Source organism: Pundamilia nyererei, unplaced genomic scaffold, assembly GCF_000239375.1.
Source record: "Pundamilia nyererei isolate P.nyererei 1_Seehausen unplaced genomic scaffold, PunNye1.0 scaffold00014, whole genome shotgun sequence".
Classification (NCBI taxonomy): Eukaryota; Metazoa; Chordata; class Actinopteri; order Cichliformes; family Cichlidae; genus Pundamilia; species Pundamilia nyererei.
The window spans coordinates 6,425,244-6,441,117 of NW_005187415.1; the positions used below are offsets into that span (position 1 = coordinate 6,425,244).

Consider the following 15,874-nt stretch of genomic DNA (forward strand, 5'->3'; position numbering starts at 1 on the left):
TCCTGACCTGCATGATAAATAAATCCTACTTACACCCTGCCTAACCCCAGTGCCGTGCCCATACTGTTGTACATGCTATACTACAAGCTGCGTATATGCATACATTAGATATCAGTGTGCATATATCTGTCGTCGGATTAGAGTATACGTGTCTGTGTGCATGTGTGCATACACAAGAGGAAGATCTAGATTAAAAATGATTGCTAGAGAAGAGCAGAACTGCCTTGTGTTTGTACTCATGCATACTGTTGGATCCAAAAGCTACAAACATGTTCTAATTGTCTTTTTCTCTCTTTTACTCTCTCTTGTCCATAATCTCTCTCAATTTCTCTCCTCCATCCTCCATTGTTTTGTCCTACGACGTTGCATCTGGTCCTGTCTTTCCATTTTTCTGTCTTTCTTTCTCTAAATCTGACTCTTAACAGCAGACTCAGGTGTCCTCCCCTCAGCCAACTTCAGGACCTGCTTTGGTCCCTGCCAGCACACAGCCACCACTTTCTGGGACTGCCCAACAGGTAGGCAATGGTTTTTAGCATTATTTTCAAGTCTCAGTGTTTTGGCCACCTACATATCAGTTATTGGGAGTTAGATTTGAAAAGAAAGGCGGAAATTTATCACCTCAAGCTTTATTTGGAGCGGCAACCTGCAAAACTCTCAGGGCCTCAGTTAAGAGGCCCAGTTTAGTGAGGTCAGTTAGAGGAGGTGAAGCCTTGCTCACAGCTCTTTGTGTTGGCTCAAATGTAGCTCAAAGTGGACTACTCCCAACTACAGGAGTAATTTCAATGTGTTAATCAGTACGCTGTGGGGTCCAAAGAACTGAACTTTGATTGAGCAATAAATTATAGTCAATTATAACATTTATATTATGACCCTTTATAATTTGGTCACATTTAAACTTTTATTGTAACACTTATTTTGTCAGAATGCAGCCATATTATCTTTTGGCAGTTTGCTAAATTAATCATTTTGTTCAGTGTCAAACACATAAAGAGTATCTTTGTTTATGTAAATATCTACAGCAGGGGTGTCCAACTCCAGTCCTCGAGAGCTACTGTCCTGCAGATTTTAGATGCATCCCCACTCCAACACAGCTGAATCAAATTGGATTACCTCTTCAGCATGCCATCAAGTTTGGCAAAGGCCTGGTAACAAGCCATTGATTTGATTCAGGTGTGTCGAGACACGGATGCATCTAGAAGCTGCAGGACAGTAGCTCTCGAGGACTGGAGTTGGACACCCCTGATCTACACCGTTTTCTCTCACCCACGTTTCTCTGTTTGTCCCTCTCCAGGTTGCCTCATCTAGCCAGAGTAGCACATCACTTCAAAGCCCCACACACACACCTCTGCCACAGTCACCTGCACAGGTACAGTTATAGTTGTATTTGTTAAATATATATCTATATGTGTTTTTAGCTAGGACTCTTTCTTTTCAAAGAGATGCTATTCTAGATTGAGTATTTAAATATACATTCATTTATATATTAACACTGTGTAACCTAACCCAATCCACTAAAGCAGCATTTCCATAAATGTAAATTTTAAGTTTTTATTTTTGTTGACATTTCTAGAAAGTTGATAGTTTAACTTTTTAACAGTAAAGTGATTGTGGGTTATTATGGCATACTGGATTGGCTTAGATTGAAGTGTTCCTAATTGTACATGTGGGTGGTGATAGGTCTTTTTAAAGGTGCCTGATGGCTCGTATATCTGCATTTATCTTTAGTCATTTACACACTTATGCATATAATGCAACTGCTCGCCCACATTTAAAATTCTAATCTGAAACAAATCTGCTAAACGCAATTCATTCACAATTCACACAATTCATAACAGTCTCTGTTATTTCACCTCAGGGCTAGAGTACAAGTTGCCATTAGTATTTCCTCACTTCTGTACCCGAATACCCAGAGACAAATGCACATACGCATCTGTGGATATGTAGTTAGGCATTACACCTGCTTTTTTTGAGTTATTTTGTCTTGTTGCATGTTCTGCTTTCTTCACTTTTCTTCTGTTTTTCTTTCCATTTTCTGGCTTGCTCGTGGGCATGCTGCCTGTGTTTACCACCGGGTTTGTTTTTACGTGTTTTTACGTATCCACTTGTATATCATTGTGTTTGTATGGTACCCCGTGTGGTTGCGTGTTTAGTTTTGTGACTTAAGTCCATCCCCCAGTTTAGAGCACCTTTATCTTCTGTACCAAGTTGCTCAGCTAGCTCTGTCTCAGGTATCGTCGTAATTGACACTGTAGTTTGTTGTACTGTAAGTGGCTGTGCCTGTTTGTCTCTGTCCTCACGTGAAACTGTGATGTATTAACTGAATCCTTTGAACAGAACATAGACCTTTTGAGTAAAGCTGTGTATTCTCCTGACAGTGCATCTTTGTTTACCCCACATGCTCTCACTGACCACCTTAGTAAAAGCATGGACAACAAACACATGAGCACGGAAATGGAGATGGGCAGTATTTCCAGTAATAGTCCAGTATTTAGTTTGGTATTAAGGCTAAGTCAATATTTTGTTGGGAAAAAGAGTGTTTTTTGTTTTTTTTCTCTGTACTCCACTGCAGTGCGTTTTAAGTAAAGCAGTCGACACGTGATTGAAGTGCAGACTTTTAGCTTTGATTTAAGGGGTTTAACAACAATTTTGCATTAACTGTTTAGGAATTTTAGCTATTTTTATACACAAGCCCTGATTTTCAGATGCTCAAAAGTAATTGGACAAACGGACATAATTTTAAATATTAGAATTGATTGTCTTTGAAGTCGATGACCTTAACACTAGAGCCCATGGGCATCGTTTTAGTACAAGTTATATTGAGCTCATCTGTCCGAAGATTTTCTTTTCCACAACTGTGAAGACTCTTTGAGATGTTTTCTGCCAAAGTCCTTATCAGGCCTTTTTGTTCTTGAGGTGAAATCAGTGGTTTGCAACTGTCTGAAGCCTTTGTGTTTCCATTCATGAAGCAACCACCTGATTGTAGACCTGATTCGTCCGGCACTTTGTGAGTGTGTTTTTTTTTTAAGGATCATAAACTCTGTCATCATGCACCTTCAGGCCTTTTGGTGTTACTGAGGTCATCAGTGCATTTATTTTTTTACAGAATGCACAGGATGGTAAAGTTTTGTCTCTCTGAAAGGTTTATTTGAGCTTTTGAGCCTCTACTAGTCTTTATTTCTTCCTTCATTTACACTGACATCTTTTTGGGATGCTGTATCCACTCCAGATATTATGTCTCCTTTATTTATCATGATAATGAAACAGGTCTCTCCTGGCCATCAAACTGTTTGTCAGTCAATCGTCTGGTTATTTTTAGCCTCTGGACATCAGGGACGGTGTATAAAGTGGTTATAATTACTACACAATTAATGCAGTATTTAACCCCTTGGATAAAGCAGAAAGTCTGCACTTGAATTACATTTCGATTATTTGATTTTAACTGTGGATCTGTGCAAAACTACAAAAATTGATTCACTATCTAACAAATTATATATTAAAGAATTATAAAGAGTAACACGTCACGTCTGATTTAAAGACAAAATATGGAATTTAAATTTCATTGCACGGATATTTTAGTCTTTTAGTTTTACAGTAATGATTTCATGACTTGCATTTTTTTAATTTTTAAACCTTTTAGTATAATTTTCATTGTTTCAAACAGTGAGATTGGCCACTTAAACACACCATTAACCAACTTGATTGATATTTTTTTGTATATAAAAATGAATGTAGTATCTTTGCCTTGCTGTAAACGATTAAAAATGTGTTTTTCTAAACGTGTAGATTGAATCTTTGAGTAAAAGACAGCCGATGATTCAAATATTAAGCAATATTTTCGGTTTTGTTTCTTTAGCTGTTAAGTTTTCTTTTCACCATTTCTGCAAACATGCAGTTTTTATTGTTACTGTATGTATTTCTTTTATAACACACGACACCAAGCAGTAGGTAATAATATTTATTCAGGACGTTGGATCTTGAAGACTAAAAATAGAAAGCTGTTTTCGTTTACAGTGTTTCCATATCTTGACTCTTGAAGGTTTTTAGCCTTCTTTTCCCATTTGTGATGTGGTGTTGAGAGTGTTGCCCATCTACATTGTAAAGCCGTATTGCACGTTGTCTGTAGGGTTTGCTCTGTTGTTGCATGGTCTTCCAGTGGTGTGTGTATCACCCAGCTGTTCTGTCACACAGTGTGTGTTGTTTGGTTTCAGAGCTTGGTATGTCCTTACTAACAGGCTTGATGTACGGTCCTGTTGTCTTGCTTGGTTAAGTTTTTGTTAAGGGTGTGAAACATGTCAGTAATGTGTTGGAACTGTGGATGACTCGCCCCTTTGGCGTCTTTATTTTAACATGATTTATCATGGAGACCAGTAAAGACCCAGATTCAGTCTGTCCATGCTTGTCATGTCTGATCCCTGGCTGGGTTTTTCTACTTCCTTATCCCCCCATGACTTTGCTCCCGTCCTTTTCTCATCTCCTCTTCCTTATCTTCTTCCTTCTCTTTTCTCCTTTCTTTTCTCTTTCCCTCTGTTCCTCCTTCCTTCTCAGCCTGGTGTAACTCCACCTACCTCTACCGTTCCTTTGGTGACCCTTCCTTCTCCGTTGCTGTCTATTGCCATCACAATGCCGAGCGCGGCCGTGGCTCCCCCTCCCTCTCCTCTGCCAGTCCCTGTTGGGGTGGTGCCTACTATTGTTTCCCCTCCTCCTCCTACTCCCGCACCCACATCTGTGCCTCAGGCTTTGGCCACGGTGGTGCCAATCATCAGTGTAGTCAGCGCCCCGCCTGATACCCCCATGGAAGCCCCCCCTCAGGTACTGGTTATAGATGGTCGAACCCACCAAAAGTGAATGAAATGAGAATTTTCCCAAATTTTCAAAATCTTGGAACTCATGCATGAAGTTTTTTTAACCACCATCACACTTTCTACTGATAGGACCTCACAAAGATGTTACGAAGTTCTTGTTTTTTAATCTGAAATGCACATCCTGGAGTATTGTTATATGATAATTCTGTTTGTTAAAGTTTTGCGAGTAAGAAATGGAAATGCACAGCTACAGTTTTGTGTTGTTTAATTGCCTTTTGTGGGTTTAAGTGTAACAATATACAGTCAGTTAATAATTGCTGGAAAAACTTACGTGTCTTGTTGGTGGAGTGAGTTAAAAAAATAGAAAAAACATGTTGAACCTGCAAAACCAAATTTTTTGATTAGTTTAAAAATAAAAATAACTAAATATAATGTCCTGTGGAACTGATCAGTAACTCTTCTTGGTTCATATTGGTTCGGTTCATTGAGGTTTTCAGGCGTTTGTTTATGCACAGCTTTCTTAAAGTCCTGCCACAGCATCTCAGTCAGGCTGGGGTCTGGACTTTGAATGGGTCATTGCAGCAGCTTGATTCTTTCTCAGCTACTCTGAATTGCTGATTTGCTGTGACATCATTGTCTTGTTGTATGATACAACTTTGGCCGAGCTTTAGGTGTGGGACAGATGGTCTCAGATTTGACTTTAGCAACTTTGGTACACAAAGGAGTTTATGGTGTGCAAAATCGTCACGTCTCCACTGCCGTGCTTGACAGTTGATATGCTGTGTTTGCTTTTCTCTATACGTGGTGCTGTGAATTATGGTCAAACATCACTACTTTGCTCTTGGCTGTCCATGAACATTGCTCCACACGTCTTGTGGTTTGTTCAAATGTGGCTTTGAAAACCTAAGCTGTGCTACCATGTTCTTTTTAAAGAGAAGAGACTGTGTACTCCATACTCGGTCACTTTCTAGTTGTACTGTCATGAACTTTAGAATTTAACATGCTAACTGAGGCCCGTAGAGTCTGAGATGTGGGTTGGGTAATTCACAGTTTCTCTGAGCGTTGCACGGGCTGTTCTTGGGGGTGGGAGGGTGGAGGTAGTGGGACACCTGAATGCTCCAGATGAACACTGGCTGATGATCAGTTCATCAAGTCCCTTTGATTAGCAGCACCTGGCTGCTACTTAACCTCATCATTTCTTTGAAAGGTGTAAGTGTGGACTTGGTTTTTTACAAGTTTGAATAAAGTTCTAATTTAAAGGATACGGTTTATTCCATCCTTGTTCCATATTCTGTTTTTGACATTCTCAGGATTTACTTGAACTTCTGAAAATTACTTTTCTTATAATCTAGCTAGCATTTGCTTCTGTTTTTACACCCGCATTAATTGTTATAACTTCCTGCTATTTTTCCTTCCCTTCAGTGTTCCTGATGTTTGTGGTGACACCACACCCGTGTGTGTCATGCGTAGTTTCATGCATATATCTGTGTGTATGTGTGTGTTTCAGCCTGCCTCACAATCTTCAGAGTTACCTCAGTCCCAGCTACAGCCGCCTCAAGTTCTCTCATTCATAGAGAGGTAATACTTGCACGTACACACACACACACACACAAACACACACAGTTACTCTTCCCTGAAATCAAGGCAATTTCTCTGAATGACATTTAAGCTTTGTGACATCTTTCTCTCACTCAGTGCTCTTTTTAGGTCTTTCTCTCTTACTGTGTTTTGCTTATGTTGTACCTCAGTGGCCATTCTGAGACTTCAGGTTTGAGCGACGGCAACGAGGGAGGAGGAGGTCGTCATGAAGGGCGCTCGGCCAAGCGACACCAGAGACGTTCTGTGCGAAGTCGATCACACCATGAGAAGACGACCAAGGCGAAACTCAATGTTCTCAATGTAATTGCGCACACCTGATAAGTCCTGTGAGGTCAAAATTAAAAACAGGCCCTGTTTTCTACTGCACCAAGTATCTATTTAATGGTTGTTAGAAATGTGTCACTTACAGTAAAGTTATTTATTTCCATTCATTATCTTTTCTTTCTGTGTATGTATTTCTTGATGTGCTTGCATGTAGATCTCCAACCTTGGAGACAGGGTAGCGGAGTGTCAGCTGGAGACCCACAACAGGAAGATGGTGACCTTTAGGTTTGACTTGGATGGAGACAACCCTGAGGAAATTGCCCAGATCATGGTGCACACAATATCACACAACGACTCACATCCACTGTTTTTGATTCATTTCCACTTGCTCCAAATTATAGTTGTTCTAAAATTCTGTATATGAATTGAGTTCTGAAGGATTTCGTATAGTCTAAGTTCTGTTAACCAATTACTTTTGAGCAGACTGCGTGCATGTAAACAGCCCACGTGGAGAGCAAGTTTGTCATTAGCTTTTTTTAATTAAATAAATTTAATTCTGACGTTGCAATCTAATTAAAAATGACTATAGTACTTTGTATGACCCGTCAGTGGAATTGTCTGTTTCAACAGCACACAGTTACCAGAGTGGATATTAAACAATATTTCCTCACAGCTGACCAGTTACTGCTTTTAATATGAGCGAATGTTGGCTCGTCAGCTTCAGCCATCCAACCTTCACGTTATACTGTCTGTAAATCCCTATTAATAGCTCTGTATTAAGGCTGGATTGTTTTTACGTGCCGGCGCGCCTGCTATCTGCTCTGCCTCATCCAAAACCACTGAAGTACATGCTCTAGTCCTTGCACTTTCATGGAGAGTTCTCATCAGACTCTCACACAAGGCAAAACTACTCGTATGTTACCTCACACTCATGTAGGAAGAAGGCTTATATAAAGAAATATTGCTGTTTGTGACTGATTATATTGCAAATTCATAAGCGTGTGACTAAGCGTGACCTTTTCAACGTGCATGCAGGTCGAGAGTGAGTTTATCCTGGAGAGCGAGAGAGAGTCATTTATTGAACAGGTCAGAGAGGTGATAGAGAACGCTGATGAGAAGGGTCTGGAAAGAGATGCCAACAGCCAGACAAAGAAAACAGTGAGTCTGCTATTGAATTTTTATAGCCTGTCTATGGTGTGTCTAAACTTACTGGTCATCTCTACCTTTGCCTCTAACAGACCAACTGTCATTGTTTAATGCATGCTCTCTTGTCGATCTGCAGATGGCAGGTGACACGCAACAGCAGAATCCTGCAATATCTGCCCCCATGCAAGGTAAAAAAAAAAAAAAGACGAAAGAAAAAGCCTTAAAATAAAATAAATCCGAGACCAGGTTTATTGAGCGGCAAGGACCTTCAGATCTTCTGAATGGAAATCAATAAATACACTTTTGTAAAAACCTTTTTTTTTTAGCCTGAAAACCTGCAACAGAACATGTCATAACATATCCAGGCCGTGTCTCACTCTTCTGCCTTTTTTAGGCATCCCACCCAGTCCATCTGCACAAGTGGTCCACTCGGCAGGTCGGAGATTTATCGTCAGCCTTGTACCCGAGGCGAGGCTGAAGGAACAAATGCTTCCCACCTCTCCTTCTCTTGTGCCTCATGTTGAGACGGGTAAGGATTGTGTGCATTACCTGTAGAGATCGTGTGTTGCCTGAGTGGCCTTAATTGTCATTCTATCACATGAATTCACATGAAGTTGAATAAAAGAAACAGAAACATTCTAACTGTATTTTCTGACAGTGCTGATCTAATTTGCCCAAAATTGCCCAAATTTGTTGATTTTAGATATGTTTTTAACATGATTCTTAATTGATAAGGTGTAATATAGCTTACTATGTATGTGGTACACTGGCTGAAATTTCAAATTTAATGGCTCTGCACACTATGTAGGGTGTTCTAAATAATTTGGTTACAGTGACCTATAAATCGGTGTAATCTGGGTGGAGCTAGGAATTACATATAATCATGTGGTGGCTTAAAATAGTTTCCTTTTTCTCTTCCAGTTTCTCCACCTCCATCACAGACTCCAGGTCAAGGTTTGGGCTTGTCCCATTCTACAGGAGCAGTCAGCTTACACCAAGCATTCTCTGAACTCCGACAGAACCAAAATCAGCTTGATTCAGGGCCCAACACTGCCCCACCCTCCATCCACTCCACCCATCCTCCACTTCTGGAGCCTGCAGCAGCTTCTGTCCCTTCACAGAGTAGCACACTCACTCCCACTGTGGATGCCGCTGCTGGGCATGTCCCTTCTAATTTAAACACAACACAGGATGCCTCTCTTCCTCCTCTTTCTGTATCCTCGACCCCTTCCGCCATCCATCTCAGTCCTCCCTGTTCCTCTTCTCCTCCCCCTACAACAGTGAATCAAAGCATCCTTCAATCACAGGTACTTCCACAGCCAGTAACTCAGGCTGTCTCACAACCCCAGACACAGGTACAAGCACAGCCTCAGCCCCAGGCTTTCAGCCACCCTCAGTCCCAGACAGTTTCTTCTGTCAGTGCTGCTTCAGTACCTTCCACTTTACCAACAGTGGTTCCCCCTCAAATGCTCACCTCCCCTCCTCTAGCCCACACTATTCCTTTTGTGTCCTCCCCGCCCTCTTCATCTCTTATAGCCAGTGAAGTCTCCTCTGATCATTCATCAGTCTTGCCAACTCCTTCCCTGACCTCCTCAGTCATCCCCACCACTGCCATCCTAGGTCCCCAGCTCGCGCCCTCTGTTGTCTCCCTCCCTGCTCCTACTCCCTCATCGTCCGCTGGAGGACTTCTGCCGGTGACCACAAATGTCCCCACAGTCCAACCAACTTTGGTGCACTCTCAGCCTCAGACAGCAGCCCTGCCTGGGCAGACGCACGCCCACAATGACTGCGAGCCCAGGTGAGAGGTGGTCACTGTGTATTTATTTCTATTTGTGAACTGCTTTAAGCAGTCAGTCGCTTAACAAGGCAAAAAATAAAGTTAGTTTACTATATATATATATATATATACACACACACACACACACACACACACACACACACACACACACGGTCAATTTTAGACTATATTTTGTGTGGAAAAGTTCTTGAATTCTTACTTACTTATTAACTTATTAACCCATAAATACTGATTATTTCTGAGACTTGTTGTCACCGATCTCCTTCAGATGTGAGCACTCCTCTGAGTCGCAGTGCAAACCAGACGACATCCAAGCTCTGGAAATGAAGCTGCGCTCTCTCTTCATGGACCTCGGAGGCGGGGTGCCTTCCACCCAGGGAGACATCGTAGCTGCTGATCTGGCTGCTGTGGCAGGTACCTCGTCACCAGTAGGACCTTGCTCCACCTCCACCACGTCTGTCACAGCATCTGGCTCCAGAGAGTCAGCCATTCCTCCTCAACCCCCTTCCAGCCTGGCGCTGGGATCACTGGGATCCCCTGCTCCAATCCAGGGCCCTGGGACGCCTGTCTTCACCCCTGCACAGTCTAGTAGGAATATTTTAATCTTTTTTATTTAGTGGTGGTAAATCTTCTCTTCTTTTTATTTAATGTTGCTTTCTGCATTTTCTATAGTCATCCCTGTCTCATTAGGCCAGACCACTCCATCCAAAACGCCCTTATCCAGAGTACCGGTGAGTTGTATAATTCTAAACTTTTTCTAAAACTAAAGGTTTTTTGAGATGTAGTTCAATAATTTTTTGTAGTATGAAGTGTCGTGTGGTCAGACAGCATGTGCATGTTAGCTAATTTTAACTACATATTTTTTTTAATTGTTTGGAAGTCACAAATAATGTAGTTTTGGGAGATTTGCACAAGTTGCGATCAATGAAATACCAAAATCTTTTTTGATCGCACCTCGTATGTCTTCCACAGTTTTTCTCCCCAATTTCCTTAAAACTCATCTGGCATGGAAATTCCTTGTAACATTCTTAACCATAAACACTATTCTTGTTATCTCCTCTACAAATCTCTTCTCTTGTCTTTCTCATTTCTCCCACTCCTGTGCTTTCATCACTTCTCTTTCTCCGGGATTAGGCCAGTTCTCCTCCTTCAGAACTCCCGCCACCCTTCCCTGGACCTTGTGTAATACAGGTGTTCTTTTTTGGATCATTTTTTAAGACCGATGTGTCTGAAACAGCGCAACACTGTTTATAGACTGCTCAGTGTGTTTGTAATGTCTTTTTGCAATAGCTTCATCGGATTTAATTTGTGCTGTGCATAAGTTGTGCTTCTGCTTCTGCTTTTTTTCTGCTAAAATTATTCATCTCTCTGAAACAGCAGCGTTATTACAGCCAATCTTGAAAAACTCTAAGATGAGACACTTAAAGGCCCAAAATAAAAAAGCTGCAGAGATGATACATCTGATACAAAGCCTACAAGGACAGTAAAACTTAAAAAAAGAAGAAATCTAATGAAATAATTACATTAAACAATTGAGTAATTTAACTTCAGTGTTACTTTAAATAGAAGTCAAAAGCACATAAATGCAGTGTCAGGTGGGTTGGTTGACAAATGAGATAAGGCAGGAGTCTCTGTGGACTACGATGTTCGCAGATGATGATGAGATGATCTTTTGTGAAAGTAGGGAGCAGGTAGATAAGAGCCTGAGGAGGCGGAGGAATGTGCTGGAGAGAAAAAGAGTGAATATCAATACAAACGAGACAGAAGACGTGTGTGTGAATGAGAGGGAAACAGGTGGGAAGGTGAAGTTGCAAGGAGTATGTGTTTAATACATGGGGTCAACCATCCAGAAGAATAAACAGTGCACAACAGAGGGAAATAAAAGAGCGCAGGCAGGGTGGAAAAGGTGGAAATGAATGTAGGGAGAGAGGACAGAGGACACAAAGAGAGTTGGTGTGACTAAAGTGGATGCCAGGCGATCCATAATGGGAGCTGCTGAAAGAAGAAGACGAAAAAGTCTCTGTGGACTTTTAAGATAAAGACTGGGAAGCACATGGAGCACTGGTCAAAGAGAATGACCAAACAGATTAAAACAGTTTGCCAGACAAATGCAGCAGTGAGCAGTTTGAGCACCAATGACTTCAGGACAGACAGATAATGAACTGATTTCAGTTGCCAGACCGTGAATGCTTCAGTTTAAAAATAGACTTTCCTTTCAACCAGACAAGCACATTGAATAAATAGAGAGATGTGACATCTAAAACAATCTGATCTGCCCGGATACAACATCCCGTCCCTTATGTAAGTCTCCTGGATGAGACATGTCTCGTTTGATTAAGATAATCCTGCTGTCGTTGAAGTTCACTTGGGATTTCTTTTTAATTCTTTACTTTGTGATTGTAGTTTAATTGCTCGAGAATGAATGGCTTTGGGCAGCTTCTGGATCACATTGTTCATTGGCGAAGGAGAGAAATCTGATTTTTTTTTTTTTTTGGTGAGGAACGGTGTTAAAAATGACAAATTTTAGACTTTAACTGGTCCTAATTTGTATGCTTTGCCAAGTTTTGAGGATGGTTAAAGCATCCAGTTGGACCAGAGGTTAGTTTGCATTTTTAGTCAGATGGTATAACTGGAAGTATTTTAATTACAGTTTGCTTGGAAACGTTCATTTAGACTAGAGGATTTTTTAAAAATAAACTTCAATGATATTGCACCCTATAAAACAGTGTTACAAAATCCTTGACAAAGAGAATGGAGCATGGTGTATATTCAGGTGGGCTATGAGATCACACACAAGGGCGATCCAGCTCATTGCATACCAGACGATGGCTCAGCTGACTCAGCTACACATCAGTAACATCATTGGCAAGCAGTTTATACAGGCTGCACCATATAAACTGCTTCAGCCTTCCAAAGGTTGTAGTAAATCTGCAAACCGCTGCAAACCCTCTCCAGCAAACCTGCCCTTTTTAATGTTGTGTCTGACTTAATCAGTGTGCCGTATCTGTTGTCTGTTCCATATGGGAGGTTTTGCTGGTGCTCTCGTCATGTCCAACTTTCCGTGTATGAGTGCAAAGAAGCAGCAAGGTCCCAGAGTTGAGCTTTGCTTGGAAATATGAATTGCTGCTGATAGAAACAACAGTCTCCTTTTACTATTAGAATACCAGCTTACCTATATAAAACAAATATTCCATCCCTGAAAACAAAATTACCATAAAAGCAGAAAATAAAGACTAAAAAACATAATTGCACTGGAAAAAAAGTCCAAGATTGTGCATACATGAACGGTGATTACAAAGATGGCCTTGATTATGCAATTCTTAGTTTTCCAGGCAGCGAGCTGCAAAATAGAAGGAAGCCAAATGCGAACCAGATACTCAGCAAGAACCTGCCTGCAGGTCTAAGACTGCAGTCTAACTCACAGCGGAGCAGCATTAAACAATTAATCAGTTTAGCTGAGCTTGGAGTTTGGTGTTGCTTTAATCCATAAAATCTTAAAATCAACTGAAATGTTTGATTCAGTTGGCTGATCTGTGCTTATGTTGCTAATCAACAGCTATTAGTAAAACCTGCGTGGCCAAGCCTGCCTCTTTTTGCACGGTTTTTGTTCTTGCATGGTCTAACAGTTTATCTGCCCACCTCTTCAGTCTCAGCAGCCTCTGGAGGACTTGGATGCCCAGTTAAGGAGAGCGTTGAGTCCAGAGACTGTTTCTGTGGGCGGTCAGGCCTCCCACATTAGTGTGGCTTCAGTTGGACAACCAGGTATGTTCGATTATACCCAAATCCTAATGTTATATTTTTGTATCTGTGTGATTTCTAAAGTATCCATCATATGTTCCTCAGTTCCTTTTCCAGTGGAGGAAGAAACTTTGTCCTCTCCTGTTCATCCCCCTCAAACTCAATTAGGACGATTTAAGGTAAAAGATCTTCAACACGAGACACCGCACATGAATACCGTCTGCATGTAAGACTAGCATAATGAATATACACTGGATCCCAACTGACAAGTAGGATCCAAGTGTTTCTGTGTCTCATAGCCTTCTTCCACGTTTCTCTTCGATGCTTAGGTCTCACGGGCTATCGAAGAGCCCGCTGTCCAGCGACCGGCCTGCACCGAGTCTTCCTCCACCACCTCCTCCACTTCATCTTCTTCATCATCCTCTACTCTCTCGAGCCCAGAGAACACATTGCACAAAAACTCCTCGTTGCCTCTGAAAGCGGAAGGAGCAGGAAAAACAGGAGACGTGGTGGACGGGCCCCCTCACAAGACTCCCGTTGGATCCCACCACCCCTCCCCTCTAACATCCCCTTGCCCCTCCCCCAAACCGCCCACCACCACCATAGGACGCTTTCAGGTAATCGTTCACTTTATTTTCTCTGCCGCCTCCTTTCCTTTTCGTCTTTTGTCCCTTTTTCCAGTTTTAATTCTCTCCCCTCCTCTTGTTGTTTTGTTCATATTTTCAATTTTTTAGGTTACTCCTAAACCCGAGGCCCGCGTTGGTAGATTCTCAGTCAGTCGTGCTGAGGAGGAGAGTCCTCCACCTGCTGCCAAAGCTGCTAATGGACCCAGCGATCCTGGCCAAGTTTTGACCCCAGATTCTACCCATAAAGCCTCTCTGCCGAGTCTAAACAACTCCTTCAATAACTCCTACATCAGCAGTGACAATGACTCGGAATTTGAGGATGAGGACTTCAAACGGGAAGTCACTCGCCTCAGAGAGAAGTGAGTTATCCCTTTCTCATTTTCTTAAAGTGGAAAATAGATTCACACGTCCATTCTTTGTTTCATTGTCCACCTTTGCTTCTTTAGTAAGGTTAATGGCTTTGAAAAACTTGATTTTTCTCTCCTTCTCGTGCGCTTTTCTTCTCCTCCTTTTCCTTCCAAGAATGATTCCATTCTTGTTACTTCTATATATCTTATTTTACTTTTCACCCACCAGGCACATGCGTGAGATTCAGGAACTTCAATCCCGCCAGAAGGAGGAAATAGACCGTCTGTTCACCAGGCTGGGAAAGGTATCCAGCGAGTAAAAAACAAAAAAACTGCAATTAAGGCAGCATCACAAAAAAACGGAATGTGAGAATTCTTCCTTTTGGCGTTGTAGGTTCCTCCGCCTTCAGCGATCCCTCCTGTTTTGACCTTGACTGGCAGGAGGAGACGGCCCACCAAAAGCAAGTCATCGAAATCGTCCAGAACCAGCAGCAAGAGTCCATTACAGCCAGGTAGGCTTTGGTGAAAAGATGAACACATGTAAAGGCTCAGTTCATTCAAAAAACGATTTCCTTCCCACACACATGTGAAAATAGTTAGTTTCTATTAACAAAATAGGCAAACTTGAAAATACTGACACTACCAGAGCATGAAAAGGTGGTCTTCTAATTTGGTTGAACTGACACTGAACGACCTTAATCTTGAACCCTAAGCCCACTACAGCCAGGACGGTTCAAAAACCTTTCGCTAACATTGCATCCTCTCTGTGTTTATGCATCCATGTGCACATGTATGTATGTGTGTTTATCTGCTTGTGTACACCTGCACGTGGGATCAGGCTCGGAGCTTGAACATTTCTGACTGCTTTCTCCGTCTGTTTTTCTCTGTGTGGTTGTGTGTGGGGGCGTGTCTCTGTAAATGTCTGGGTAAATGGGTCTCTTTAACTATCCATTACCTTTGTGTTTGTGTGTTTGTGCGTGTCTCTCTGCTTTCTGCGATTGGTCCTGGCCTGCTCCTTCCTCTTGCCCATGCCTTCTGCTATCTTCAGGCAGCACTCTATCCGCCCAGAGCGTCCCGACTATGTACCCCGGCCAGCTGGCTCTGCTAGCCCCAGGAGGATTAGCCGATTCGAACAGCAGCACTCTGCTCCAGCCCCTCAAACCCTCTCCCTCCAGTGACAACCTGTGTTCAGCCTACACCAGCGAGGCGGCGCTCTCTGTGCCCAGCCTGTGTGCTCCCACCCCAGGTATGCATCCGCTGAGAGTCCCGGGCCTCGTTGCATCTCCGCAGCATTAAAAGTTCACACAAACAGCTTATTGGATGCTTCGCATGCAGATTAAGACAAATGCATGCTGTTGGTTTGTCTTCACTCACTCACAACAAGATCTCCCATCTCTTTCTGTTGTTCTTTGTTGAGAGAAAAAAAACTGTGAGGGCTAACTCAGTGTCCTTTCTGTGTATTCTTCAACCGTGTCTCTTTTCATCTTTTCCTTCTCTTCCTTCTTCTTATCGTGTCTTTTCTCAATTTTCTCTCTCCGGTTTTATCGCTCTCCT

The 15,874-nt window shown here is 42.1% G+C and overlaps 1 protein-coding gene across 1 annotated transcript in view; it reads left to right on the forward strand.

Annotated features, from left to right (window-relative positions):
* wnk1b (WNK lysine deficient protein kinase 1b) overlaps positions 1-15,874 on the forward strand; it is a 94,211-nt gene that overhangs the window by 66,795 nt on the left and 11,542 nt on the right. Inside the window, exons 14-33 of the mRNA XM_013908763.1 lie at positions 426-515; positions 1,292-1,366; positions 4,546-4,809; positions 6,310-6,380; positions 6,551-6,701; positions 6,880-6,996; positions 7,701-7,823; positions 7,948-7,999; positions 8,206-8,340; positions 8,733-9,609; positions 9,878-10,197; positions 10,282-10,340; positions 10,744-10,800; positions 13,257-13,371; positions 13,453-13,526; positions 13,677-13,964; positions 14,082-14,332; positions 14,550-14,625; positions 14,715-14,832; positions 15,369-15,566. Of these exons, the coding sequence (XP_013764217.1) occupies positions 426-515; positions 1,292-1,366; positions 4,546-4,809; positions 6,310-6,380; positions 6,551-6,701; positions 6,880-6,996; positions 7,701-7,823; positions 7,948-7,999; positions 8,206-8,340; positions 8,733-9,609; positions 9,878-10,197; positions 10,282-10,340; positions 10,744-10,800; positions 13,257-13,371; positions 13,453-13,526; positions 13,677-13,964; positions 14,082-14,332; positions 14,550-14,625; positions 14,715-14,832; positions 15,369-15,566 (3,511 nt within the window). The remainder of the gene's footprint in view (positions 1-425; positions 516-1,291; positions 1,367-4,545; positions 4,810-6,309; positions 6,381-6,550; positions 6,702-6,879; positions 6,997-7,700; positions 7,824-7,947; positions 8,000-8,205; positions 8,341-8,732; positions 9,610-9,877; positions 10,198-10,281; positions 10,341-10,743; positions 10,801-13,256; positions 13,372-13,452; positions 13,527-13,676; positions 13,965-14,081; positions 14,333-14,549; positions 14,626-14,714; positions 14,833-15,368; positions 15,567-15,874) is intronic.